Genomic DNA, 26,548 nt, shown 5'->3' with positions numbered 1-26,548 from the left:
CTAATATTATTGATTGGGTTGGGAGAGACTAGAGATCAGGAGTTGGAGGAGAAAGGAATTGAGATCAGTGAGGAGAGGTACTATTGGATTGTTCATTTCTCCTTTTGATTTTATACTTCTCTAGATAACATAATTTGGTATGTTATGATCATTTCATTTATTTGCCAGCTAGCTTTTTCGAATTTGACATGTTTTTATTTTATTGAAAAGGGAGCATCGAATTTGACATGTTACCGTATTATTTATAATTCCCACATACGAACTGCTCCCGTCGTGGATTATATTTGTTGCCTTTGCTGAAAATAAATGCATCTCATTATGTAAATAGCAAGCATAAAATATATTATGCAGAGTTTCTACTTGAAGCATGTTTTCCCAAATAAGCTTGGATGAAAAAATGGAAATCTTTATAGACGTACGCTAGAAAATTTTTTTAAGATTGAAATTTAGATTTCACTTTCTTTGCATGATTCAATCATGTTTTCAGTATATATATATCAAAAATTAATCAAGATGAACTTCACTTTCTTTGCATGTTCCAATGTTTTCAGTATCAAAAATTAATCAAGAGATAGGATCACAGTAGAGCAAAAATTTGTTCCTGTTGTTGATATGTTGGCCATGGTGGGAGTCTTAAGCTAGCTAGTTGAAAGTCTTAACTGCATCAAATTAAGATGGCTCTCATCAAAAAAAAAAAAAAACAAATTAAGATGGCTCGGCTCGTATCAGGTGCCCATAGTCGATAGAGATAGTGCTAAAAGAGCACCGCGCGCACGCAGAGAAGGAAAAGAGAGAGAGAGAGAGAGAGAGAGAGAGAGAAGATAAATCAGTTAAATCAGCCCAATGTTCTACAAGAAATTAGTATTTCCATTTTGTATGGTAGGAATCTTCTAATGCTGCAAAGCGCACCTTGATCTCTCTGTTTTTTTTTTTTTTAATAAAAAGATTCAACACCATCTAAATTTGCTGTGTCAGGTAGTTTTTTTTTTCAGTGACCGATAAAGCCTGGTAAAAAACAAAAGAGAAATAAAAAGAGACCGAGAATTTTGAAGCACTCGATAGATTAAAAACCAGAAACAAAAAAGCAAACGAAGAAAGAGGGGAATCGCAGAAAGGCTGAGGCCAGAGAGAGAGAGAGAGAGAGATTTTGGAGAAAAGGATTCTGTTATGAGTTTTTCTCTTGTTCTTCTTGTGGCAAAAGTTGGAGCGGAGGGGTATGTAGAGTTGAGTAGGGGGAAAAGTTACTGGGAACCGAAATGAATGACATAGGCCTCAACTCCATTTCCTGCATGGAGAGTGGAGACCCCTATCTATATTCAGGTTCTGTATTGATGCCTAGAAGTAAGAAGCACGGGCCTCAGGTGGAGTTGACGTTGGGGCAAAAGTTGGCTTGCCTTGCTCCTCACGAGTAGGTTTCCTAATTACTATAAACCGGCCAAGCCCCCCCGGAAACAACTCGGTCGGAGACAAGAAACACCAGACCAACTCGGAAAATATGGTCAGCCCCACCTTCTCGATTCAGATCTATATATATCTGCAAGTTTTTGATCGATCCATTAATGAGCTTGCATGTGTCATGTTAATTATTTGGCAGGGGAACCGGCATGGTGGCATGATCGGTGGCGTCTTCGGGCCGGAGGAGGAAGGCGGCGGCAGGGTCGGCCGCATCTATAGACCTGGTGAGCATGGCGGTGGCAACGTGGGCGCCATCTACAGACCCGGCGCCAGAGGTGGCGGTAACGTGGGCGCCATCTACGGACCTGGCTCTAGCGGCGGGGGCAACGTCGGCGCCATCTATGGAAGTGGGCCGGGCACGGGAGACGGCGGGCAGCGTGGCGGATGTTTCCGGTGGTTCGACACCTTGTTTGAGAGGTGACCGGACATTGGCAAATCTGCCACTTACGAGATCCATCCTGCATCCATTATATCATACAAAACACACACACACACACACACACATATATATACATATGTATACATGTATGCTACTGATCAGCCTGGTGGAAAAAATTACTGTCCTGAATATAGGGGCTCCTTGACGCAGCAGCCAGACTAACATATGTACCAGGGGATGTTCACTTTTGAAATATGAAACTCTGATCCTACAATGTTAATTATGTTATTGTTGTTTTTCTTTTTTTTTTCGATAAAAAAATATAAAGTACCATCAAATATTCGAGAAAGAAGAAAAGTAGGCTATTGATTTGATAGCTGCTCCATCTCCCGTGCGTATGCAAAGTTTGGCCCGCGGTCGGCCGGTAATCTATATGCGGAGTATTATTACATAATTGCTGCTTTGTTGTGCATTAAGAATTTTAAAATTCTGCACTAACAAATACTTAGGATGTAAAACTAGCCACTCCACCACCTTATCCTTCAATTTTAATAGATTTCCAAGTCATGCTTGGATAAAAAGGCAATCCACCTTGGAACTTCTCTTGCATTGCAAGCCTGTGAAATGTTGCATCAGACTTGCATGCATGATTTGCTGCACCTTCGATGAAGCTCTGTACGGTGAAATTAATTTCTCATGGAGTGACTAAACTTCTTTTTCTTTAATTTGATCTTGGCCGAGTGGAGTGTTATAGGGAGGAATAATAGGTGCATGACAATAGGATTCAAGATCGTCAAAAATCAATTTGGACATACCATCAAGAGCTAACAGATCAGATGTCGTTTCCAGACATCGTATCCAGACCGTTAAGATATGCTCCATTCGACAGTCAGTCACTGATATTTAATTACAGTCCGATATTTATCATGCCTCGAATCCGAATTACGCTGTTGGAAATAAAGATCGGTTCTGTTGGGATGCCACCTCATGCCGTTGGAAATCAACTTTAAACAGACGTGTGGAGGGGGGGATGTCATTTTAAAAGCTACAACTCTACTACGAAATGGTTTTGGGCAGCTCTACCGACTTCAATGGAGTTGTGTGTTCATTTAGAGACTATTTAAAGCATTGTAGTTGATGTTGTACAGCAACTCAAGTTGCATTGAACGTAAGTTGGAATGATTTACAAGAAAGTTCGCTTCTTGTATTTGAAGGACAGATTCGAAAAGGGGGACTTCTCTGACAAATTATTCCCTCGAACATGCTGGTGAATATAAAGTCGGAGCACCTGATGTTCGTGGAGATAAAGATGGTCTAGATGAAGAGGTTGGCATTGGAACCGGCTCCATCCGCCAAGGCTCCTCTTTTATGCCGATTGAACCTAGCTCAACTCACAGTGGTTCAGTCTGGACGTGGAAACCAAATCATTTAAAATGAAATGGAATCATCGCTAGATTATATCATATCTCATGCAAACATGCTTTGTGGCCCCTGTTCGATCCCGCAAAAGAAAAAATCCTCAGACCCACCAATACTTGCCTCGCATTATGGCATCAATTACCATGACCTGCAGAAACCCTGTCGTATCATGCATGGCGGCAGAGGGAACTTGTGCGCACCGAACCAAAAAGAAAAAAGAGAAGGCACTCGTGATCGCATTGCTTTTCTTTGAATCTACTGCTTTGTCTTCGCTGTCGCAAGTGGCGTTCGGCATCAGTCCCTTGCTTTGTTTTCATTTAGAGACTATTTAGAGCATTGTAGTTGATGTTGTACAGCAACTCAAGTTGCATTGAACGTAAGTTGGAATGATTTACAAGAAAGTTCGCTTCTTGTATTTGAAGGACAGATTCGAAAAGGGGGACTTCTCTGACAAATTATTCCCTCGAACATCTTGCTGGTGAATATAAAGTCGGAGCACCTGATGTTCGTGGAGATAAAGATGGTCTAGATGAAGAGGTTGGCATTGGAACCGGCTCCATCCGCCAAGGCTCCTCTTTTATGCCGATTGAACCTAGCTCAACTCACAGTGGTTCAGTCTGGACGTGGAAACCAAATCATTTAAAATGAAACGGAATCATCGCTAGATTATATCATATCTCATGCAAACATGCTTTGTGGCCCCCGTTCGATCCCGCAAAAGAAAAAATCCTCAGACCCACCAATACTTGCCTCGCATTATGGCATCAATTACCATGACCTGCAGAAACCCTGTCGTATCATGCATGGCGGCAGAGGGAACTTGTGCGCACCGAACCAAAAAAGAAAAAAGAGAAGGCACTCGTGATCGCATTGCTTTTCTTTGAATCTTACTGCTTTGTCTTCGCTGTCGCAAGTGGCGTTCGGCATCAGTCCCTTGCTTTGTTTTCATTTAGAGACTATTTAGAGCATTGTAGTTGATGTTGTACAGCAACTCAAGTTGCATTGAACGTAAGTTGGAATGATTTACAAGAAAGTTCGCTTCTTGTATTTGAAGGACAGATTCGAAAAGGGGGACTTCTCTGACAAATTATTCCCTCGAACATCTTGCTGGTGAATATAAAGTCGGAGCACCTGATGTTCGTGGAGATAAAGATGGTCTAGATGAAGAGGTTGGCATTGGAACCGGCTCCATCCGCCAAGGCTCCTCTTTTATGCCGATTGAACCTAGCTCAACTCACAGTGGTTCAGTCTGGACGTGGAAACCAAATCATTTAAAATGAAACGGAATCATCGCTAGATTATATCATATCTCATGCAAACATGCTTTGTGGCCCCCGTTCGATCCCGCAAAAAAAAAAATTCTCAGACCCATCAATACTTGCCTCGCATTATGGCATCAATTATCCTGACCTGCAGAAACCCTGTCGTATCATGCATGGCGGCAGAGGGAACTTGTGCGCACCGAACCAAAAAAGAAAAAAGAGAAGGCACTCGTGATCGCATTGCTTTTCTTTGAATCTTATTGCTTTGTCTTCGCTGTCGCAAGTGGCGTTCGGCATCAGTCCCTTGCTTTAAAGAGCGTGATTCGCGTAGTCCCACCAGCAAGCATGGATAAATTAACAGGCTAAGCCGGCAAGCAACTTCATAGCGATTCCTTTGGGAGGCGGAAATTTCCCACCAACTCGAGAAAGAAAAAAAAGCAAATGGTTAGCTAGCCCGTCATCCTTCCTATTGATACCCATCTGCCAGTCCTCGATCAGTGTACTGTTCCTTATCCTCTCATATTTATTTCGTCGAGCAGGGGAACCAGCAAGGCGACACGGCTACCGCTGGAGCCGGCAGCGACGGCGGCGGCGGCGGCGGCGGCGGTGGCGGAGTTCCTGACAGTGGCGGAGTTCCTGACATCGACGAGTGGGACGAGGGAGGCGGCAGCAGCATCTACAGATCCGGTGCTAGAGGAAGCCGCTATCTCGGCGCCAACCATGGACCGGCCCTGGACGACGGCGGGGGCAACGTTGGTGCCATCTATGGATCCGGCGCGGGAGGCGGAGGCAACGTGGGGAGCATCTACGGAGACGTCGAGGGGAGGGACAGCAACGTCGTCGGCATCCGCGGGCTCAGAGAAGGCGGCAACTACAGAGCCGGCGGGAGCCTTCGTGGAAATATAGGAGCCATCTACGCATCTGGTGCGAGGAGCACAGGCGCAACATTGATGAAATATTCTTACCCGGCCGAGGAAGCGGTGAAAGATTCTTATCCGGCCGAGGAAGCGGTGAAAGATCCTTACCCGGCCGAGGAAGCGGCGGCACAGGCGGCAACATTGATGAAATATTCTTACCCGGCCGAGGAAGCGGTGAAAGATCCTTACCCCGCCGAGGAAGCGGCGGCACAGGCGGCAACATTGATGAAATATTCTTACCCGGCCGAGGAAGCGGTGAAAGATCCTTACCCGGCCGAGGAAGCGGCGGCACAGGCGGCAACATTGATGAAATATTCTTACCCGGCCGAGGAAGCGGTGAAAGATCCTTACCCGGCCGAGGAAGCGGCGGCACAGGCGGCAACATTGATGAAATATTCTTACCCGGCCGAGGAAGCGGTGAAAGATCCTTACCCGGCCGAGGAAGCTGCGGCACAGGCGGCAACATTGATGAAATATTCTTACCCGGCCGAGGAAGCGGTGAAAGATCCTTACCCGGCCGAGGAAGCGGCGGCACAGGCGGCAACATTGATGAAATATTCTTACCCGACCGAGGAAGCGGTGAAAGATCCTTACCCGGCGAGGAAGCGGCGGCACAGGCGGCAACATTGATGAAATATTCTTACCCGGCCGAGGAAGCGGTGAAAGATCCTTACCCGGCCGAGGAAGCGGCGGCACAGGCGGCAACATTGATGAAATATTCTTACCCGGCCGAGGAAGCGGTGAAAGATCCTTACCCGGCCGAGGAAGCGGCGGCACAGGCGGCAACATTGATGAAATATTCTTACCCGGCCGAGGAAGCGGTGAAAGATCCTTACCCGGCCGAGGAAGCGGCGGCACAGGCGGCAACATTGATGAAATATTCTTACCCGGCCGAGGAAGCGGTGAAAGATCCTTACCCGGCCGAGGAAGCGGCGGCACAGGCGGCAACATTGATGAAATATTCTTACCCGGCCGAGGAAGCGGTGAAAGATCCTTACCCGGCCGAGGAAGCTGCGGCACAGGCGGCAACATTGATGAAATATTCTTACCCGGCCGAGGAAGCGGTGAAAGATCCTTACCCGGCCGAGGAAGCGGCGGCACAGGCGGCAACATTGATGAAATATTCTTACCCGACCGAGGAAGCGGTGAAAGATCCTTACCCGGCCGAGGAAGCTGCGGCACAGGCGGCAACATTGATGAAATATTCTTACCCGGCCGAGGAAGCGGCGGCACCGGCGGCAACATTGATGTAAGAATTGGCACCGGCGGCAACATTGATGAAATATTCTTACCCGGCCGAGGAAGCTGCGGCACCGACGGCGGTAGCTGGCGTGCCGTGTGAGGTGACCGGAGACGAAGACGTCTTTGCAAAACTAGCAATTCTGACCACCATCCGTATTTGCTTCAGATGTATATGGATCATTGCCGGACTGCTTCTCGCGTATATATGCCAATGCGTACTTTTATCCTTGCTTGATCGAATAAATGAAAGATATTCTCTCGCGCTGCTTCCCCCTTCCTTCCTCTTGATTTTTTATTTTTTATTTTTTTCTTTTGGATGGGATGGAGGCAAATATACATCCATAATGCTGATTTTCATTCCGTCTCTTCTCTTTCCGCTGAAATAAGAACTCTTGCGCTGAGAGGAGTACAATTCTCTCATTTTTAGTTTGTTGCTAGATTTTTTAAGTTTTCATTTTTACTTTTGATTTTGATTTTATATATATATATATATCAATCAATTAATAATTATCCCTCACCAAGGACATCTCAATTCAAATAAGTGGTATACGAGAAAAGTTTTTTTTTTTTTTTTTGTTTGATGAATGCCATACGAGAAAAGCAGCAGCACGATAGCAACACATAAATAGCACCTAAACTGTACCTATGGCTACGAGAAAATAAAGGAGTGTGATCACAGTTAATTGGACAAAAGGAGGTTTCAATTTTATTTTTTTTTTAACTCTCAACTCGACCACCTCCAAGTAAAACTGGTAAAATATGATCCGATTCGTCAATCCGATCCATGTTCAATCCACCATAAATAAATTTGGATTGAGACTAAACAAGTTTGGGTTATAAACGAGTCGACCCATTTAGCACATTTAATAATTAGATCGAATTTGGATTTTAGATATCTGATTCATTTAATTCGTTTAATTCATTTAATATTCAGATCGGATTGAGCCAAATAACCTATTTAACCTATTTCTGATTCATTTAATATAATTTATTTAATCTATTTAACCTATTTAAAATCCGTTTAACCTATTTAAAATCTGTTTAACCTATTTCTGATCCATTTAATTTGACCTGTTTAACTTGTTTAATCCGTTTAATCTAATTTGAATTATTTAATAAATGAGTTAAATGGATCAGATTAGATTATCTGTTTAATAAACAGATCGGATTCATATTTGAATTTTTGACCTGTTTAACAAACAGATCGGATTTGAGTTGATGATTTTCTGACCCGATCCGTATAGATCTGACCCATTTATAATCCAATCTGACCTGATCGCTACTCTTATCTCCAAGGCTTTCTCGTTGGAATAACTAATTTCCAACTTCCAGCGGGCCTCATGTTGTCTTAAGAAATGGCCTTAGACTTTCTCTTTTTTTCTTTTTTTTTTTTTTTTGATAAGAATGGCCTTGGACATCCTCACCACATCTTGGTAGCTGGACAACGTCATGGTTGCTAACCCCAACCTTCTCTAGCCACCACCAATCACAATGGATTCTTCAACATTAATTGGTGCCATGGCCATGAATTATGAGTAATGCTGTGTCCTTGACTACACCGAGAAGCTCATTGATGTTTGGTGTTTGCTAGAAAGATGAAGGGTTGGAGAGTTGATGGAATTTTCCCAACCTGGGCTATGACAACATGCAAGGGCTGTGCGGAACCGGAGGGGGAAGGCGCGGATGCAGAGAAGGGGCCCCAGTGGTTGTAGGGATGATCAGAGGAGGGGCCAGAGGAAACAGCGTCGCTCAACGGTAGAGAGAGAAGCAGAACAAGACAAGGTTAAGAAACATATATTTATGATTGAGGGAAAAAGAAAAAAAAAAAATCTTTTTACAAATTCCATTATGTGAGGGATGTATTTTTTGTTTGGGGAATAATCACCACCCATGGACTCCTTTGGGATTTGCATGGTCAACGTCCGTCTCTGCTGATCGCCTCCAACTGGCGTTGCTAATCGGCTGCGTGAACCTACACAACCAGAATTGTAATGGTACTCAACCAGTGGACCCATTAGAAACGGCCAGCTTCATATGGGCATTTTAACATGGGCCAAGGTCCAGCAATCTGAAACCAGGCCATCCCATGACCTGTCTTGCTTTCGGTCATTGATCACCCAAAATTCTGGGCCCATTGATGATGCATGGCTGGCCCTAAAAATCACATCATTAAGGGGAGAAGCATCTGAAGGTTTATCCACTATTCCACGGCATCTAGAATGCTGTGCAGATGTAGGCCATGAGGGGACAGATTGATCGCCTTACATCTTTATTAGAGATGTATGGTTCATCTCAGGTAAACACATAATATTAAATATATATTTTTATATTAATTTAATGATTTATATATTTTTATTTATAGATATGCAAATCATGCTTAGATACGGCTCTGCTGCGTAGATGCTGCGGACTCATCGTCACGCTCCGCAATGAGAGATGTAGCCCTCTCCTGTATTTTTTTTGAAAACAAGAGTTATACATTAATAGCTAACAAAATTAAATTTAAATCATTACAAAAAATATAATATTAATAATATCGTACATATAAATCTCTCGACTCATCTCGAACAAAAGTACCATCCTGATGAGTATGAGTCATCCGGTAAAACTCCACTTGTCCGGGTTTCCTCCCATGCTCATCCTCCTACACAAATAATTTCAATTTTAAGCAAACAGTTATAATAATTTAAAAAAATATATGAGTATCATGATACAGACATGGTCCACGATACATAATGATATTAGTTATATAAATATTTCAACATAAAAATTAAAAATTAATTATGAAAGTTTAAGGAACATACAAACTCCTATCGGAGTCATGCATAACTCTTCGACCCCGATGTATGAGGAACAGACTGAGCTGCTCGTGCAGCTCTATCAATAGCAGAATAAGTCTGTAAAATAAAGTAAAGAACTTGTTATGTATAAATATATAATAAAAATCAATATTTTTATAAAATATTTAAGAAAAAAGATAATAAACAGATAATATACCTGTGCCCTCTCGGAGAACCAATAATGAACCAACTCCATCCACTGATGAGGGGGTACATCAGGAGGACAATTCCTAGCAACCTCCTCTGTCATACCCTGTCTCATATAGTCCTTCTTCAATTGTGCTCTATATTCTTTCCATTTGCGGTTGAGAGACTTCATTACAAAATCATGAGTGGATGGAGGGAGAACAAACTTGCTCTATAAAAAAAAAAGTTAAATGAAATAAATTATATAAATGATTAACAATTAATATACAGTATGAACATCAATTCATTACCTCTATAACTCGGAGGAGCTCAACTTTGTACGTTGGAAGCATGTCATTCCATTTTGCATAGCCCAACGGACATAGCTGAGGCCTCCGAGCAACAGTCCCCAAAAATGAAGTCAATAAGCAGGCAGCTTTCTTAATTGGCTGACCTAGCTGATTGCACTCCACAACAATCCTCTCGCCCTCACGCATCTGCCACACATCTCGTACTACTGTGGGTCCGCTCTGGGGCGTACTCTCCTGATCCGTCTGCAAAAAATATATAAAAGTAACTATATCATAAATATACATAAATGAAATAAAAAAAATTATATGAAAGATAATATATACCCTGCACGTGTATCTCATCATCTGGCTGATGAACAGGAGGATCGTGCTGTGCTAATGATGAAGGACAGGGTCAGAATGCTGTGCAGCTGAACTGGCCTCAGGCTGCTGTGCTGAAGAAGACGTACCGGCCTCTGTCTGTGAAAACTGGAACTGCACACCAGCATATCGTCCCCTGCGACGCATGATGTCACCTAGCATTTATATAAATAAAAGGTAGAATCAGTTAATATATGGAGTAAAATAACACAATAATTAATGCAAAATATATACATCATAAATAATTATTACCAGTAACAATCAAGCAGTAGTGTTTTCTTCGAATTCTGTTCTAACCAACGTCGTCGTAGCATTTAAATCATCAGCTGGCACAAAATTGTAGGGCATACATTGTGTATAAGTGTCATCGTCATCATCCTCCACTTGGTTTCCCATATCATATAAGTCTCTAGTTTTGTTTTGATGACAGTAAACCAATCTTTATCTTTTGCATCTTGTACATAAAATACTTGACGAGCTTGAGATGAAAAAATGAATGGGTCATCCTTCAATAACACACCAGTGTGTATCAACCTTGAAAAATTTACAAGTGTAAATCCATTTGCATCTTGTTTCAAACTCCTTGGTGAGTTTATGTCTATCCAATCACATCTAAACAGTACTACTTTAAATTTTCATAATAATCCAACTCATAGATATCTTTAAGTGCACCATAATAGGATTTTCCATCCGCTTCCACCATAACACCGCTATTCTGTATTTTTCTAAATTTCTCCCATTCTCTAGTATAAAATTTAAAGCCATTAATTATGAAACCATTATATCTATTCACAATCTTGTTAGGTCCTCGAGCAAGAGCTATTAGTTCATCTGAATTATTTGTCTCCATCATCTTTGATACCTAACAAAAAATGATATGACGAAGTGCAGTTGAGTTATCTGATATTAAATGTGTATCAAAAATTAATATATCCCATAATTAAATATAAATCACACCTGATTCGAAAGCCACATAGGGAATAACTCGACCAACCATCGCTGTTCAATCCTTGCATTAGGACGAATGTTATGATTGGCTCATCTCTGATAAATTAAAAATTCACTGCATAAAATATAAATATATCATTTAGAACATTATATCTAATATAAAATTTAAATTTTGATGTCATTCCTTAAATATACTAACCTGCGATGGTCAGATATTATGTCACTATGAAGTAACACATAACGATGTGCTTGTGCTAAGGATTTTTGATCAAGTACAATACCTTCACCTCTTCCCAAGAATTTTCCAGCAGTTAAGAACTTATACAGTTCTGCATTCTTACAAAGTCATTATGCCGTTGAGGTCGACTAAAAATAGTCTCTACACCTTGAAGATATCTTGAACAAAATGTCAAACATTCATCCGCAATATATGCTTCAGCAATCGAGCCTTCAGGATAGGCTCTATTTCGCACATAATCTTTAAGACGCACAAGATACCTTCAAGAATTAAATATTTATTAAAATATCAGTATGCTGTTGTTTCTAATAAAATTATCAAAAGATTTAAGGTTTGTAATAATACCTCTCAATAGGATACATCCATCTATAATGTACCGGTCCACCAACTTTAACTTCTGAAGCTAGGTGAACGAGCAGATGTACCATAATAGTGAAAAATCCAGGAGGAAAAATCTTTTCCATCTGGCAAAGTGTAATTGTAATATCCGATTCTAACTGATCAAGTTCCGAGGATCAATAACTTTGGAACATAATGCCTTGAAGAATGACGATAATCGAAGTACAATTGTAACAACTTGTTTCGGCAATGACGATCTTAAAGCTATTGGAAAAATATCTTGCATCAATATGTGACCATCATGACTTTTAAGATTTGAAAGTTTTCGATCCTTTAGATGCACACATCATGAAATATTCGATGCATATCCATCGGGTACTTTGATACTTTTCAAAACTCCCAAAAAAATTATCCTTTTCTCGAGCAGACATTGTGTAACATGCAGGAGGCACATAAATTCTATCATTAGCAAGCATTTTAGGATGAAGTTCCTGTCGGATACCCATTTCTTTTAAATCAAGACGTGCCTTCATGTTATCTTTGCTCTTTCCATCAAGGTTTAAAAATGTTCCAAGTAAATTATCGCAAACATTCTTCTCTATATGCATGACATCAAGATTGTGCCGAATAAGATTATGTTTCCAATAAGGTAAGTCAAAAAAGATACTTCGTTTTTTCCATAAATGTTTACTTGGCTGTTGTGTAGATGCTATCTGTGTGTCTTCCTCATTTTCATCCTCGAAATAATTGTCTGGATCTTGAAACAACTCTGCATCTATAGTACTGATACTGACTTCCTCTGGTAACCCTTCGTGCACTGAGCTTTCAACATCATCCCTTCCTCTTTTTTTAGAGGACTTTGAGTGCTTACCATAGCTGTAATTCATGCCATCCATTTGTCTATGAACATCAGTTCCAGAAGGTGGAATAGGGGCACATTCCAATTCTATAGTACCATCAAACAAATCTTTCTGAAATCGAAACGGATGATTTGCTTCCAACCATCGACGATGTCCCATGTAACAAAATTTACCTCCATGTTTTAACCAAATTGAATGTGTTGAATCTCCACAACAAGGACATGCGACCCGTCCCTTTGTACTCCAGCCAGATAAATTGGCATATGCTGGAAAATCATTAATAGTCCATAACAAAGCTGCCCGTAGTTTAAATGTTTGGCCGTTGGAAGCATCAAATGCATCAACACCCTCCCACAACTGTTTCAATTCCTCTATCAAAGGCTGTAGAAAAATATCAATATCATTGCCTGGACCCTTATCTCCTGGAATAACCATTGACAAGATAAGTGATGATTGTTTCATGCACATCCACGGTGGCAAATTGTAAGGTATCAAAACGACTGGCCAAGTGCTGTAGGTAGAACTCAGGGTCCGAAATGGATTGAAGCCATCAGAAGCTAAGCCAAACCTAACACTGCGAACATCAGAGGCAAAATCAGGATGCCTATCATCAAATGCTTTCCATTGAAGACTATCTGCAGGATGTCTCAACATTCCATCCTTTGTACGTCCTTCATGATGCCATCTCATTGATGAAGCTATTTTGATGATGCATAAATCCTTTTCAATCTAGGTATAAGAGGAAAGTAACGCAATACCTTGGCCGGTTTCTTTTTACTCCGCGTTGCATCCAATTCATTCAGTACATCATCTCGATCTTCTTTTTGTGTTATCCATCTTGAAGATCCACATACATTGCATGACTCTTGATTAGCATTTTCACCCCGATATAACATACAATCTTTCGGACAACTATGAATCTTTTCGTATCCAAGATCCAATTCCTTTACTACTTTCTTGGCTTCATAATACGATGGTGGTAAACGAGTGCTTTCTGGAAATGCATCCTTTAATAACTTGAGCAGCATGGTAAAACTCTTTCCAGACCATCCATTCAAATATTTTATATGAAATAAATGTATAAGAAAAGAAATCTTAGAAAATTTTGTACAACCCGGATATAATTCTTCGTCTGCATCTTTCATTAAGGTGTGATAACGAGCTGTCTCATCATTAGATGTATGTATGGGCTCCTCAACATGCATACGTTCCGTATGCGTACATCCATCAAACATCCCAACTGTTTCTTGTATACTACTGGATTCTCCTAAATTTTGAACATCAAATCCAAAAGCATCTGTGATCAAATCCCTTATATCATCATCTCTTGCAGAATTGTCTTCTAGGCTAGTGGATCCGCAATGAGTCAGGGGTTGGTTACATGATGATGGCAACATAGATTCTCCATGAAAAATCCAGTCGGTATAACCTCTTAAAAAACCATTCCATACCAAATGTTCTTCAACATTTTGTGGATCTAAAGAAGAACTATTTACACATTTCCGACATGGACATAAAATCTTTCCATTCAAACTACTTTTCTCCATACCAAATTTAATGAAGTCATGAACTCCATCTAAATATTCTTTACTATTCCTTGGTTTATTTATCCAACTTTTGTCCATTGTAGGATAAAACTGACCGAACTTGCAATTTATCTAAAAATAAAAAAAAATTATACAATCTATATTAATGCAATGAGTAAAAAATATCAGTCATTTCATAAAATCCAAAAAAATAACAGCTAGATAAAGTTTACATAGTAAATGCTTGCTATCATCAACTAATAGGTAAAGAAGGTCCTATCCCATTCAGAAAATGTATTAATTCTATAGGTCAATTACAAAAATCAAATGATATGCAACAAGAGCCGAAAAAAATTTCGGCAGCATTTCCCCTTAGTTCTTCCGTATAAGAAGAACAAAAGGAAAATACCATCCGAAATTTTTTCCGAACCTCTCAGCATACCATTTGATTATGGTAATGACCTATAGAATTACTCACATTTTCCAAACTGTCCATACTGGACAATCAATTGATCAATGTACATAATTCTTTTATCCGTACAAAAATAAATAAATGTACGGATATAATAGAATATGTACATTAATCAAAAGATGGGTCTATGTTTCTATGCAATGCAATTTTTTTTTAAAATTAATTCATAATTAACATTGTCTGGCATTAAATTCACAACCATCACAAAAACACCCATGAAAATCTACTTAGCATGCATTTGAAAATCTAGCCATTTCTGTGATAAAAAGTTGCAACTAATACTACAATTTAATGAGAGATTATCAACCAACTTGAATATTTCACAATGATATAGAAAACTATGCACCATGTGCTCATAATCTCCATATAACAGAAAAGATATTTAACTTTTCAATCACAACAAAATGAAGTCTAATCTGATAAATGAAAAGCTTGATATCTCGCTAGCATTAGGCTAAGAGCCACAAGGAAAAAAAAAACAAGTGTCATTTGATTGGACTGATCAAATGATGTCGCATATTGTTATAATAGTCTTCACTTCATTTATACTTGTTGTGACCCCTATGTGTATGTCGCAATTGGATAACTGAGCCATCATTTAAATGGATGTTGCTTATTTGGGGTTTCCAATTAGCATTGTAACTTTACTTTCCACCGTAGATAGCACTCCTAATGAAACAAAATTGTCTTTGGTTTTTCAAGATATTTATCTAATGCCTATCAGTTATTTTAGGTAGAATTTAAGAAAAAAGCAAGAATAAGAGTTTAACATACAGTTGTAAAGTATTTGAAAATGTTCTCTTCAATATCTAAATAGCATGATCCAGTCAGATCATATGATCCAAAGGACTATATGATCCTCAATACAAATTTAGATCCTATGATCCTAACGTATCCCAATCCAGGATGAGATCCAGATATGTTAGGGTCATTTGATCCAGATTGCAACATGTGGATTGTTAATCATAAGATTTTAACAACAATGCTTGAGTCACCATAATAAAGAAAGGAGGAAGCGGGTATTTTCAGATACTAATGTGGACCAGGGTTATGTTGTATGATTTCTTAAATGTTATTGTGAAATGAAGCTATAACAGTACTCATGGATAAAATTGTTTAACTAGGTCTGTAACAACTAGATTTTATAAGGAAGTTAGGGGAAAAAAATATAGACATTTAATCTATAGCTAAAATATAGAATTAAAATAATTATGTGCTCTCTAAATCTTTTCATCTATTGCTAAAATATAGAATTAAAATAAATGGTTTATCTTCTCCACATAAAGTTGGATTAGTTCCTGTAACATTTTCTACTTTTCTTGCTTTCTGGCCTTAATTCCCCCACCTTCATAATCATAGCATGCCTCAAGTTCAAGTCCTTTGTTGTTGCTGCAATATATTATCACTTCATTCTTATATTAGGGCACCAGAGTGGTTCGTGAATTATCTAGTGTTTTCTCTAATTTTGGAATGGTTAGCATATGCTTCCTGACAATAATAACCCATTTTATCTCATGAAATTCCATCCATGAATTGGTATTTCATATGGTCTTAATAGTTTAATTCCTAGTATCTTTTGTATTATTGGTGCTTCTATTTGTATTTGAATTGGAGGTATGGTTGTATATATATTTCCATGATTATTTTACTTGTTGTTTAAGCTGCAAAATAAAACTTTATCAAGGCACCCGCATTTTAAGGTATGTTCCTAAAGTTACAGAAAGCTCCTACATACAATAGCACTTGTGGATTTTAGATATAACAAATTATCTCAGTACAATAAGGCTGATGGACTCAAATTGTAAAGTGTGAAGTCAAGTAGTGGTTGAATATCAAGCCCAATTGATTGGAAGATGCATTATCCATACATGTAAGCCATTGCCATTTCCAAACAAGAATGTGAGGGAAGATAAATAATTACACTCACTAATTTCCATTTTATTTGAGAGAGAGGATTGTACCTAAAAAGGACTGGATGATATTGAACTGTAGATGGTCTTCAAAAGCAAGAAAAGGAAGGAGGGAATGTGCTGAAGTTGCTCCTAATCTCAGATAGTGTTCCGGTATCGGGGATGCGTGAGATCAGGTCCCAATACCAGCCTCCTTTCGCATATTGTCTCAATTCTCAGACGCTGAAGGCCGGGGAGTCGTTGTTGGAGACCTTCGGGTAGTGATGACAGCCGACCAAGAAAGAAGTAAATTAGGGTTAGGGTTCCGATCAAGGGGTGAGACTAGACATGAGAGAGAAAAAAATCGAAGGGAAGAAGAGATCAAACCTCGAAGAGACGAGAAAGCGCCGGTGCCGGGAAGAGGAAGAGCTCGAGAAGCGGAAAGGACAGCCTTAGAGGGATCGGAGACGGGATCGAACGATCGTAGACGGAATCGAGCAGCGGTGAGGAAAAAACGAGAGGAGAAGTCGGCGCCGGTGATCGTCGGCGACAGGGGGAAGGACCGAAAGCGATGGCAAAGTGGGACGGCGACTGCGCTACCGGTGGCAGAGATGGGGTCGGCAGTCGGCGGAGGAAAGGATCGATGGGGCGGCGGGAGATAGATTAGGGCACGGGAGATCGGGGGTATTAAACGAACCTAACGACGCTTTTTAGCGTCGTTAAATACAGTAAAAAAGCGTCGGTATTTTCTTAATTTAACGACGCTTTTGCTAAAAGCGTCGGCGTTGATTTACGACACTTTTAAGCATCGTTAAATGACGACGCTTTTTAAAAGCGTCGGCAGGTCAGCGCAACCTGCCGACGCTTTCCAAAAGCGTCGGCAAAAAAAGGTTGGTATTTCCCTTTTTTTCTGTAGTGAAATAATTCACTGACATTTACTAAAGCCTTAAGTGAAGATAGATTTTATGAAATTATAAGAGAACTAAGAATTATTGATCCATCAGCTTAAGTATCTCTCTAATTCCAAGTTCTTAATGCTAAAAAATTTATTGAACCAAATTTGTTGAGCTCAATTCTCATCTCTTCTTTTCTCTTAAAAACTCAAAACTATACTTCACATGATCAATCACTAGGTAGATACTTTTTTCTCAAAGTTTTAGATTTTTTCAAAATTTTTCATCATTTTTATGAATTTTTCTGTATTATGAGTCGACCCTAGGGTAAACTTATAATTCTGTCAAAACCTTTCGGATGCTCTCTTTTTATTGGAAAATTTTTTTTGAGCCGACTCAGCCCTTCTTCTTCTTCCTCCCACTGAACCAAAAGCTCTCCCTCTCTTCTCCCTCAAACCGAAGATTTCTCTTAAATCTCTCTTTCCGTCGATTTTCACCCTTCAAATCATCCGTTTAGGAACCAACTTCCTCTCCTTTTTCTTTCTCGTTTGGGCGATTCGAGCTTGCCCTAGATTCTACCTCTCTTCTCCAAATTGATGATTTACCTCCCCAAAATCCTTGCTTTTTCTTCTAAAATTCTTTCCTCTCTACCTCTCATTTAGTCTCCTAAGCTTCTTGCAAGTCTCTTTTGTCCAAATGGCTCCCAAAATGAAGCTCCCATAGAGAAGAAAATCTGTTCGCGGATTGGAAGAGACTGAGTGCAGAAAAAGAATGGCAGTCAAGCCCTCTCCTGCTCCAATCCTAGCTCCAGGTCCTACTTCAGCTTCTACACAGTCCCCAATCAGTCCAAGCAAGGTACCTCTCTCTGATCGAAAAATGGAACCCGAAAAGAATATAGATTTTAAGTTTTTTGAAAAAGAAAAGTTCTCTATTGGATCAAAGATTAAAAATCAAGGATGGGAGTTTTACTATTTATTAAAGAAAAATATTTATATTGATTTGGTCAGAGAATTTTACTTAAATTTGAGTTATTGCAATGGAACAGTAAAGTCTATAGTGAAAGGTGTTGATATTATTCTTGATCCAGTGTATTTGGGATAAATCCTACACTTGTCTTGTGAAGGCTATACTAATATGGAGCTCCCAATTAAAGAAGAAATTAATGTTATCTTAGGGAGAACTTTTACCGAAAGTTTGAACAAATTAAAAGCAAAAATTCTTTCTGTTGAGATGAGACTGTTACATCACATAGTAACTAAACTGTTTGTCCCTAGGAGTGGTAGACATGACCTCCTATCTGATAGGGATATTTGCATCATGTATCATGTGATCACTGAGATCCCCTTGAACCTTCATATTCTGATGATTGAGGCCATGAGAGAGATCCTAAATACGTCTAAGGCTCACTTGTCTTTTGGTATGGCACTCATCTTGGTCTTTAGGAGGTTCGGAGTCAGTTTTGAGGAGAAGGCAGTTACTAGGTTGTCTCATTCTGACACCATCAACCGCCACACACTGCACTGTATGAGTTTTTCAAAGACTGATGGCGGTTGGTCAAAGGGTGTCAAGGAAAGAGCAGAGGAGCCAGCTGAGGAGAGAGTAGAGGAGGAGAGACTGTCTTCACCTCCTCGTGATCACAAAGCATCTCCAGATATTCAGTTCATGTCTGATCACGAGGCTGGTCCCTCAGAGTCAGTGAGGAGGCATGCTTCAGTTTCACAGTTAGGGAGCAGGGTATATCCTTCAGAGTTCAGTCTTACAGATGATCAGATTGAGCTGATGTTCCAGCGTGTTGCCTCCATTTTATCTTAGCAGTTTGCCACCTCAGTCTTTGCTCAGAGGTCGACATCTCAAGATGACTCAAACCAGACTTTGATCCCTCATATCTTTACTATTTTTCAGATGCTCACAGCTCAGTCCGTACAACTTGAGGAGCTTGAGGGATGTGTTCTGAGACTGACGGGCAGAGTTTTAGACTTGTAGGGATAAGCTTTAGCCTTAGTCCATCACCAACTGCAAGAGAACATCACGAAGGTCTCAGATCTATCTACAGAGGCGGCTAGACTTCGAGGAGTTTTAGAGAGTGGATTTGACTTTTTGAGGAGAGAGATTAGGGGCTCCAGTGAGACGTCTCTACTCAGTTTAGTACCCTGATGCAATCTGTGTAGAGAGCTTTGGATCTTTTAGACACCATCAAACTTTCTCTTCTAGCACAGTCTGTAGCTTCCTAGGCTCTAGGACCTCTCGCCCCTCTACTCATGTCGATACTTCTATCCGTGGCTGAGGCAGATGTGGTCGAAGTCGTGCCCGTAGATTTGATCCTACATCTCCTCATCATATCTCTGACTCTTCAGATTCTAATCCCTCTAGCCATGACATCTATTAGATCTAGAATCGTTAATCTTTTTTTTTTGTTTTTGTCTAGGATCTATCTTGTGGCCTTTGTATTTTATTGTCTGATTGACTCTTGGATAGTTGTTATCCATGATTTTTATATGATCTATATATTTTGACTTAATGTATTCAGTCACATTTTGATATATATATTTTTTATGCTTTGAATTTCAATGAATATCTTTGGATAAATGTTTATGAATGGGATCAATTAAAATATTTTAATTATAAGATATGAAAAATGAGTCATATATATGTGATGAAATATTATGAATAGCAATATCTTCTAAATGAGCAAATTGAAATATCTTTTATAATTGCTATAGTGAGGGAGAGTAGAGAAATAAACAATGAAAGAGGGGAGTAGAGAAATAAATAATAAAAAAGGAGGAGTAAAGAAATAAAATATGGTATCAAAAAGGGAGAGTAGAGAAAATATGTCCTTTATGTTATCTTTTTTTTTCTCTCTTCAAAATCTCTTAAGATCTTAATTGATGCTATCAAAAAGAAAGAGTAGAGAATCAAAAATCAAGATCGAGCAATAAGCAATAGAGAAATAGAATCGAGAGCAATAAGCAAAATTGTCAAAGCAAATGAGCAAAATTATCAAAGCAAATGTGTCAAAGAACCAAAATTGTCAACAATTTTCAAAGCAAATGATCTAATAAGTAAATTTTAAATTAATCTTCAAACTACTCATGATGCATTTCATTCAAATAACTAGCTATGATGTTTAAGTGAAGCATCTTCATAAATTTAAAATTCATGTTCAATGCCTTATATATGTTATACTCTGCTTTTGCTTAAGTATTTTGTCGTCATCAAAAAAGGAGAGATTGTTGCTTTTTGAATTGATTTTGATGATTACAAAGTATTTGAGGGGGTTACTAATAATTTTGGCTTAAAAAAAAATTATTATTTTTCAGGAGCAAAATCGTAATTTCACCAAGTCCAAACTTGAAAGTCTCAAGAGCAAAAACAGAAGATTTATGATCTTTTGGAGGCAATCTCAATAATTTTGGATGTGTATTTTGAAAGAAAATTATGTTTATAAAATTGAGTCGATCCCATGAGTCGACTCATATCAAATGGGGCTGAACGGCATGCTGTTTTTTGGCTGGCACACCCAATTGAGTCGACCTCATGAGTCGACCCCTGTGCATGAGTCGATCCTATGAGTCGACCTCTATTGCTGTATACACCAAAATTACAGAACAATCATTTTCTATTCTGTGCCACAGAAGTCGATCCCATGAGTCGACTCATGTATATGAGTCGACCCCTACGACGAAAAAACTCCATAACGGCTAGTTTTTCAGCTCATTTTAGCATATTTAATGCTCATTTAATAATCTCCAATGGCTCTAAAACTATCCAAATCGCTCTCCACCATCATTTGTAGCTATAAAAGGCACTTAAAGGAGGAAATAAAGAAAGTTTTTTAAGCATTCATTTCAGCCCTAAGCAAAGAGCCTTCTTGAAGTTAAAGAAGCTTTCATTTCAAGTTCACCAATCCCTCAAGAGCTCATTCAAGTCTTCAACAACTTTGAGGAGAATCAGAAAAGCTTCTTCATTGTTGTATAAAGTATATTTAAAGCTTTATTTGCTCATTAAAGGAGCTACATTTATATTTCTATGTGATTAACTGTTATACTCTATTTTTGAGTTGATCTTTAGTTTTGGAAGGGTTCCAAAATATGAAAAAGTTGATCCGAACCTTGAATCGGATTATATTGGATTGGCTTGTATCCAAAAAATAAGTGTTCTAGCTTGGGATAGCTAGAGTCGGAGGTACCGACGCTGTATTCTTGTTGAATATGGTTTAGTGGATTTGAATTCTCAAATAGGAGCTTGAAGAGTGGATGTAGGTGCAAGATTAGCACCGAACCACTATAAATCTTGATTGTTTATGGTGTGCTTACTTGTTCTCTATCTTATTTTCTTTTCCTTCTTGCACTCTTGCATCTAATATCTTCACTTTGCTTAAATCACTCACTTCAACTAACTTGCCTTTTATTACTTAATCCTTGTGGTTCTAGATTAATTTTAAATTTTCAAAAATCCAATTCATCCCCCCTCCTCTTGGATTGCATAGCTGGGCAATAGAAATACTATCACAGAATTGTTAACCCATTTGTATATACAAGGTTCTTCTCCATTCCTAATGAAGTCATACGTTCTGATCACTTAATTAAAATGCTTGTTCTAACTCCAACTTACTTGTTTCAATCTATAAATGGATCTCTGAAGATTGCATACCTTAGACTTATCTGTAGATGTGAAATCTTCAGGTTGTATCATATACACCTCTTCTTCTAGCTCACCATTAAGGAAAGCATTTTCACATTCATTTGTCAGATTTCATATTCTAGATGTGCAGCTATCGCAAGCAGGATCCAAATAAATTTTAGCATTGCCACAGGGGAGAACATCTCATCATAGTCAATACCATAATATTGACGATACCCCTTGGCAACCAGACGGGCTTTATAGGTCTCCACCTTGCCGTCTATGCCTCTCTTCTTTTTGAAGATCTACTTACATCCTATGGATTTTATCCCTTCAAGTGGGTTAACTAATGTCCACACATCATTGACTTTCATGGATATCATTTCGGATTTCATGACTTCTAGCTACTTATCAGAGTCAGACCTCTGCATCGCATCCATATAGAAGATCGGATCATCATTATTTTTATTGAGTTCAACATGATCTCCATCCCGAATCAAAAAATCATAGTACCTATCCGGTGAGTGTGATACTCTATCGGATCTTCTTAATAGTGCATCATTAACGGATTCTAGATTTGACTCAGTCAAATCAAATTTTGTGGGTTCACTAGATTGTGTCGGTCCTTCTACATATCGAACTTCATCAAGCTCGATTTTAGAAGCACTAATTCCTTTACTAAAGAATTTTTTTCTAAAAATTATGCTTTATTGCTTATGAACACTTCTGTTCATGAGAAAGGTAGAAGTAATATCCCTTTATTTCTTTAGAATACCCAATGAAGATACACTTGTCAAGCCTAGGTCCTAATTTGTCTATTTTTAAACATTTGACATAAGCCAGACACCCCCAAACCCTAAGATGTAAGAGTACTAGTTTATACCCATTCTATATCTCATATGGTGTTTTATTCACAGACTTTCTTGGAACCCTATAAAGTACATAGCAAGCCGACTCGAGTGCATATCTCCAAAAAGAGATTGACAGATTCAAAAACTTCATCATGGATCGAGTCATGTCCAATAAGATTCGATTTCTCCTTTCTGAGATGCCATAATGCTGTGACATTCTAGGAGGAGTCCATTGCGAATCTCATTCTCTTCTAGATGTGTCAGAAATTTATCGAAAAGGTATTCACCTCCTCGATCAGATCGAAGAGCTTTAATGCTCTTTCCAGTTTGTTTCTCTACCTCACTACAAAATTATTTGAATATTTTAAATGATTCTGACTTGTTCTTCATCAAGTAGATGTACCTATACCTCGATAGGTCATCTGTGAACATAATGAAGTATTGATGCCCTCCTTTCGCACATGTGCTTATCGATCCACATACATCAGTATGTACGAGACCCAGAACATCACTGGCTCGTTCATCTTTTTCAGTAAAAGATGGTTTGATCATCTTTTCAAATAGACAAGATTCATAGGTTAGCAATGATTTACAATCATTATCCTTAAGGATTTCCTATTGGATTAACCTGTTCATCTTGTTCTTGTTAATGTGACCTAGCCTACAGTGCCAAAGGTAGCCATCAGAAGCATCATCTATCCTAAGGTATTTTCTTGATGTGTACATTACACTAGGCTGCGATACAACGTAAATTTTATTATTCAATTATCTATGCATTATAGTAACACTATTCAAAATGATATCATAAAATTTTTTTTATTAAAATTTCATAATTTTCTTTGGCCAGAAGGCCTACAAAAATTACATTCAACAAGAAACTAAGACAATAATGACAATCATTAAGAATAATGATATAAAAATTGAATACAAGTTTGATGATTCTTAAAGTTAGAACTGGAACTAATTTTTCATCTTCAATGTTCAGGAATCTCTCACCGTGTTCAAATCTCTTACTGACCTAAAGTCCCTGCAATGAATTATAAATATTAATAAGATTGTCAGTATCTAGTACCCAGGTCATTGTATCACAAATTGAGAAGTTGCAAGAAGTTATTATATAATTACCTTGCTTAACAACTGGTTGCTTCTTCTTGTTAGGCCTGTTCGGATCAAGAAAAGCAATGTATTGAGAATAATTCCTCTTTCAATGATCTTGCTTCCTACAGTAGAAGCACTCCACCTGACTCTGATCAGACTTGGACTTGGACTTCACGGTCTGACCCCCAGCACTTGCACCTTATTTTTCTTCTTCTTCTTCCCTTTCTTAAAGGGATGACGTCTGCTTGAAGAAGATGCTCCCACTACATTCACCATCTCTTTGTGGAGTTGGTGATCTTTCTCATAAGTCTGTAGCAATCCCAACAGACCATGGTAGTTTATTACAGGCTTCATCATTCGATAATGACTGAGAAATGGTAAGTAGAACTTCGACAGAAAATTCAGAATCATACCTTTTCCAAGCTGTTCATGCAAGAAAAAGTTGAGCTTGCTAAGGTACTCAATCTGTTCGATCATGTACAATATATGATCGGTTACTGATGCCCTCTCTTTTATCCTGATATTGAAAATGGCACAACTGGTCTTGTGCCGCTCAACATCATCGAAAGTGCCAAAAAAATCATTCAACACTTTGAGCATTTCTTCTGACTGAGCTTCCTCGAATTTGTGACTGAACTCATCATTTATAGCAGCTCACATAATACAATGTATCGTGGTACGATTGTTGAACCACTTCAAGTAAGTGTCTCGAACTATACCATGAGCATTGGGAGTGAGCTCCTCGGGTACTAGATCCGTTAGTACATACAAGATCCGCTCGTGCTCCAAGACCATCTTCAATTTTCAATACCAGCTATGAAAATTAGGTCCTGTCAATTTATCACTATCTAACAGCGATCGGAGCGATAAGTTGGAGGCCACAACTGTAAAAAGAAAATCAAAACCTAATTAGTATATGAATCGATTAAGCTTAAAGACATGGACTTTAGTCTAAAGATTCTTCCACTATTTTAAACGAATTGGTAGCCTCTACCTCCAATTCGAAGAATTATCCTAATTCTTTAGTGGGTACTAGAATCCATACAGTTGCACATGAGTCTGACTTTGATCGGCTCACCCATATAGATCTATGAGTAGGTTCTTAACCAATTATTTCAACAAGTAATTTTTAGTAATTAATTTTACCTCAGGGTCCTAACAGTAGACTTTGACCTCCACTGAGAGGTCTGGTTAGGTCCAACCATTAACATGATCATACTCAAGAATCAAATCACAAATGATCAGGCCCAACTTTGGACAGTCATCCTAATCATCCATAAGAGGACTCGACTAAGTCATCATATAATGAATGATAATTCTAATAATAGATAAGTATCAGGCCTTTGGGCCATCCAATGATCATCCAACTATAGGACCTATTATCATCCAACTTAATAGGAGGCTATGATCTGGTTATCTCCATAACTAATTTATTTTTAGGGACCTAATAATTTTAAAGTATTTAATTAATTGAGTTAATAGGTGAGAAAAAACTCAATCAGTTATTCTTAATCCTCCCACTAACTTCATCAAGTCAGATTAAAAGAGATTAGGTTTAATCTGGTCTATTCAACGAGTCATAAATCCTCCCACTGACTTTATCAAGTCACGATGAGGACTCAAGATAAGTTGCATTAGGGGCACCTAAATCAATCATACTGATTTTCTAGTTAGCATAGGTCAAGCCTAATCATTAAGTGATCTAATCAAAATATCATTAACCGTGCTGGTCAGGTAAGTGAGATTGATGGGAGAGATATGTCATTAACTCATCATAGACTCAATTTATACGAGTAGCTCCCAATTAGTGACCATCAATCAAGACTGCCAAACTTACCTTAGACACTAACTGATTGACCAGTTTCAATTTGATTGACTTATAGATTTAGGTTCGACCATGAGGCTACGATCAAGGTCCATCTTGATCTAATCAAAGATATGGACTTGACCAACTATAACTATTAAAAATTGATCAAGAGAAGAAATTGACCCAATCAAAATTAATCCTTAATTAGATTTGATCAATTACTAACATGGTCCGTTATCAATGATTTCTAACTCTAAGTTTAACCCAGTTAAATGGACTTGACTCAAGTTAATCCATTAACCTATAAATTATGAAATTGACGCCTTAGATCTTTGATTCTTAAATCTAGATCGCTTAATTCTGAATTAAGTTTTGGGCTGACATGGGTTGGGGTTCGGTGCTTGAAAAGAATTTTTAATTTTATAAAATATTTTTATAAATAATCATTCAATGATCAAAATTCTAATTTCAAATCTAAGATATATTATTTCAGATCTAAAATAAAATTTTAAATTTTTTTTATTGTTCATCATCATGAAAAAGACCGCGCAGTACTCCTACACTATGATCAGATGGCTATGAGGATCTATCTAATCAGATTACTACACTATTCAGATTGTAAATTAATTATTTAAATCTAATCTAAATAATTAAAATCAAATTAATATCATATTTATGCAAAAAATTTATGTC

General features: G+C 38.6%; 1 protein-coding gene across 1 annotated transcript; it reads left to right on the top strand.

Annotated features, from left to right (window-relative positions):
• Positions 1–4,494: 4,494 nt before the first annotated feature.
• Positions 4,495–6,062, top strand: LOC140856245 (uncharacterized). Its single transcript, XM_073253375.1, has 2 exons — positions 4,495–4,959; positions 5,055–6,062. The coding sequence occupies exons 1-2, from the start codon at positions 4,957–4,959 to the stop codon at positions 6,060–6,062; spliced, it is 1,011 nt and encodes a 336-aa protein (XP_073109476.1). The 5' UTR covers positions 4,495–4,956.
• The last annotated feature ends 20,486 nt before the right edge of the window (positions 6,063–26,548 follow it).

Source organism: Elaeis guineensis, chromosome 3 (assembly GCF_000442705.2).
Source record: "Elaeis guineensis isolate ETL-2024a chromosome 3, EG11, whole genome shotgun sequence".
Taxonomy (NCBI): domain Eukaryota; kingdom Viridiplantae; phylum Streptophyta; class Magnoliopsida; order Arecales; family Arecaceae; genus Elaeis; species Elaeis guineensis.
The sequence above is the reverse complement of the archived record's forward strand: the minus strand, read 5'-3'. Positions and strand labels throughout refer to the sequence as shown.